General features: G+C 65.5%; 1 protein-coding gene across 2 annotated transcripts; it reads left to right on the forward strand.

The window, feature by feature from the left end:
- Positions 1–10: 10 nt before the first annotated feature.
- On the forward strand, positions 11–1,891 carry TMUB1 (transmembrane and ubiquitin-like domain containing 1). 2 transcript variants are annotated; one of them, XM_011984338.1, is made up of 3 exons: positions 11–610; positions 781–1,199; positions 1,474–1,891. In XM_011984338.1, the coding sequence occupies exons 2-3, from the start codon at positions 811–813 to the stop codon at positions 1,823–1,825; spliced, it is 741 nt and encodes a 246-aa protein (XP_011839728.1). In that variant the 5' UTR covers positions 11–610; positions 781–810; the 3' UTR covers positions 1,826–1,891. The 2 variants fall into 2 exon arrangements, with proteins under 2 accessions (XP_011839728.1, XP_011839729.1); XM_011984339.1 differs by having other exon boundaries at positions 11–46.

Consider the following 1,891-nt stretch of genomic DNA (forward strand, 5'->3'; position numbering starts at 1 on the left):
CTGCCCTGGATCGCCGTGCCCTCCTGCGGCTCCGGGGGGCGGGAAGGTGGGAGGGGTGATGAGGGGTGGGGGTAGGGAACGTGAAGTCTCGGATTCCGGGCGGGATCTGGGGTCTGGCAGCCCGCGGGGCTTGTAGACACTTCCAGAGAAGGCGTGGAGTTGGGCCTCCGCGGAGTGGGGTTGAGGGGACCGAGCTGGGTGGGTGGTGACGCTCGGAGGCTCCAGATTGCCCAGGGGCGGAGTTTGACGTTTGCTGTGGGGGAAGCCTGGGAAGCAGTCCTGTGCCGCGGGGGGGGTTTAGGTGAACCGTAATGCGGGGGGCGGGGGGTGGGGGCACAGAGGCTCTACCCCCACCTCGGAGAAACTTTAGCAACGGAGTAGATGAGCATGGGGTGAAGTCGGTGAAGGAGTAGACACACTGGGGTGAAGTGGGCAGGAGAATAGATACGCTTGGGCGTGAAGTTTGGCTGGGGTGAAGTTTAGGGGAGGCGTTGCTTAGGCCCTTACCTTGGGATAGGGTTTGGGTGAGTTGGGAGCTGGTTGAAGACCTCGAGCTCAGATGACAGAAAGTTAGGACTTGGGATTCGGCGATGGGAAGGGGCACCCGGAGGCAAGTTTGGGGCGACTGGGAGGCAAAGCAGCCCGTACCCTGGGGTGGGTGAGGGAACCCAGGCTGAGGACGGTGGGAGCGTCGCGGTGGGGTGGGGGCAGGACCCTATGGAGGTTCCAGGGCTCCTGGTCAGAGGGCCCGCGCCTCACGGGCTCTTTGTGCCTCTCCAGCTCGGTAGCGCGGCGGGCAAGGCAGGCGCCATGACCCTGATTGAAGGGGTGGGTGATGAGGTGACCGTCCTTTTCTCGGTGCTTGCCTGCCTTCTGGTGCTGGCCCTCGCCTGGGTCTCAACGCACACCGCTGAGGGCGGGGACCCACTGCCCCAGCCGTCAGGGACCCCAACGCCATCCCAGCCCAGCGCAGCCATGGCAGCTACCGACACCATGAGAGCGGAGGTCCCAGGGGCAGAGACCCCCAGCCTGAGACACAGAGGTCAAGCTGCACAGCCAGAGCCCAGCACGGGGGTCACAGCAACACCACCAGCCCCGGACTCCCCGCAGGAGCCCCTCGTGCTACGGCTGAAATTCCTCAATGATTCAGAGCAGGTGGCCAGGGCCTGGCCCCACGACACCATTGGCTCCTTGAAAAGGTACGTAGGTCAAGAGGCAGGAGCAATGCTGAAGACAGGGGTGGGGGGAGTGGTCACAGAAGGCCCCCGGAGAGACCTAAGACCCAGCCCTCCTTTATACTGGAGGCGCTGAGCGCCCCAGATCACAACTGCACTTGTTCCCTTGGCAGACTGCCCCTCCCAGGCCAGGGCCGGTGTGTTGTGGAGGGCAGGGGGAGGGTGGGAGTGTTGTTCCGGGGCCAGGGACTAGGATTGCCTGAGGCCTGCTCTCTTACCCAGGTCCCTCTCTCCTCAGGACCCAGTTTCCTGGCCGGGAACAGCAGGTGCGACTCATCTACCAAGGGCAGCTGCTAGGCGACGACACCCAGACCCTGGGCAGCCTTCACCTCCCTCCCAACTGCGTTCTCCACTGCCACGTGTCCACGAGGGTCGGCCCCCCAAATCCCCCCTGCCCGCCGGGGTCCGAGCCCGGCCCCTCCGGGCTGGAAATCGGCAGCCTGCTGCTGCCCCTGCTGCTCCTGCTGCTCCTGCTGCTCTGGTACTGCCAGATCCAGTACCGGCCCTTCTTTCCCCTGACCGCCACTCTGGGCCTGGCCGGCTTCACCCTGCTCCTCAGTCTCCTGGCCTTCGCCATGTACCGCCCGTAGTGCCTCCGCGGGCGTTTGGCAGCGTCGCCGGCCCCTCTGGACCTTGCTCCCCGCGCCGCAGCGGGA

The sequence above is a fragment of the Mandrillus leucophaeus genome, unplaced genomic scaffold (assembly GCF_000951045.1).
Source record: "Mandrillus leucophaeus isolate KB7577 unplaced genomic scaffold, Mleu.le_1.0 Scaffold266, whole genome shotgun sequence".
Taxonomy (NCBI): domain Eukaryota; kingdom Metazoa; phylum Chordata; class Mammalia; order Primates; family Cercopithecidae; genus Mandrillus; species Mandrillus leucophaeus.

Coding starts and splice junctions, on each gene's coding strand:
- TMUB1 (XM_011984338.1), top strand. CDS start 811: ATGACCCTGATTGAAGGGGTGGGTGATGAGGTGACCGTCCTTTTCTCG. Junction 1,200..1,473: donor ACCATTGGCTCCTTGAAAAG/GTACGTAGGTCA, acceptor CTCTCTCCTCAG/GACCCAGTTTCCTGGCCGGG.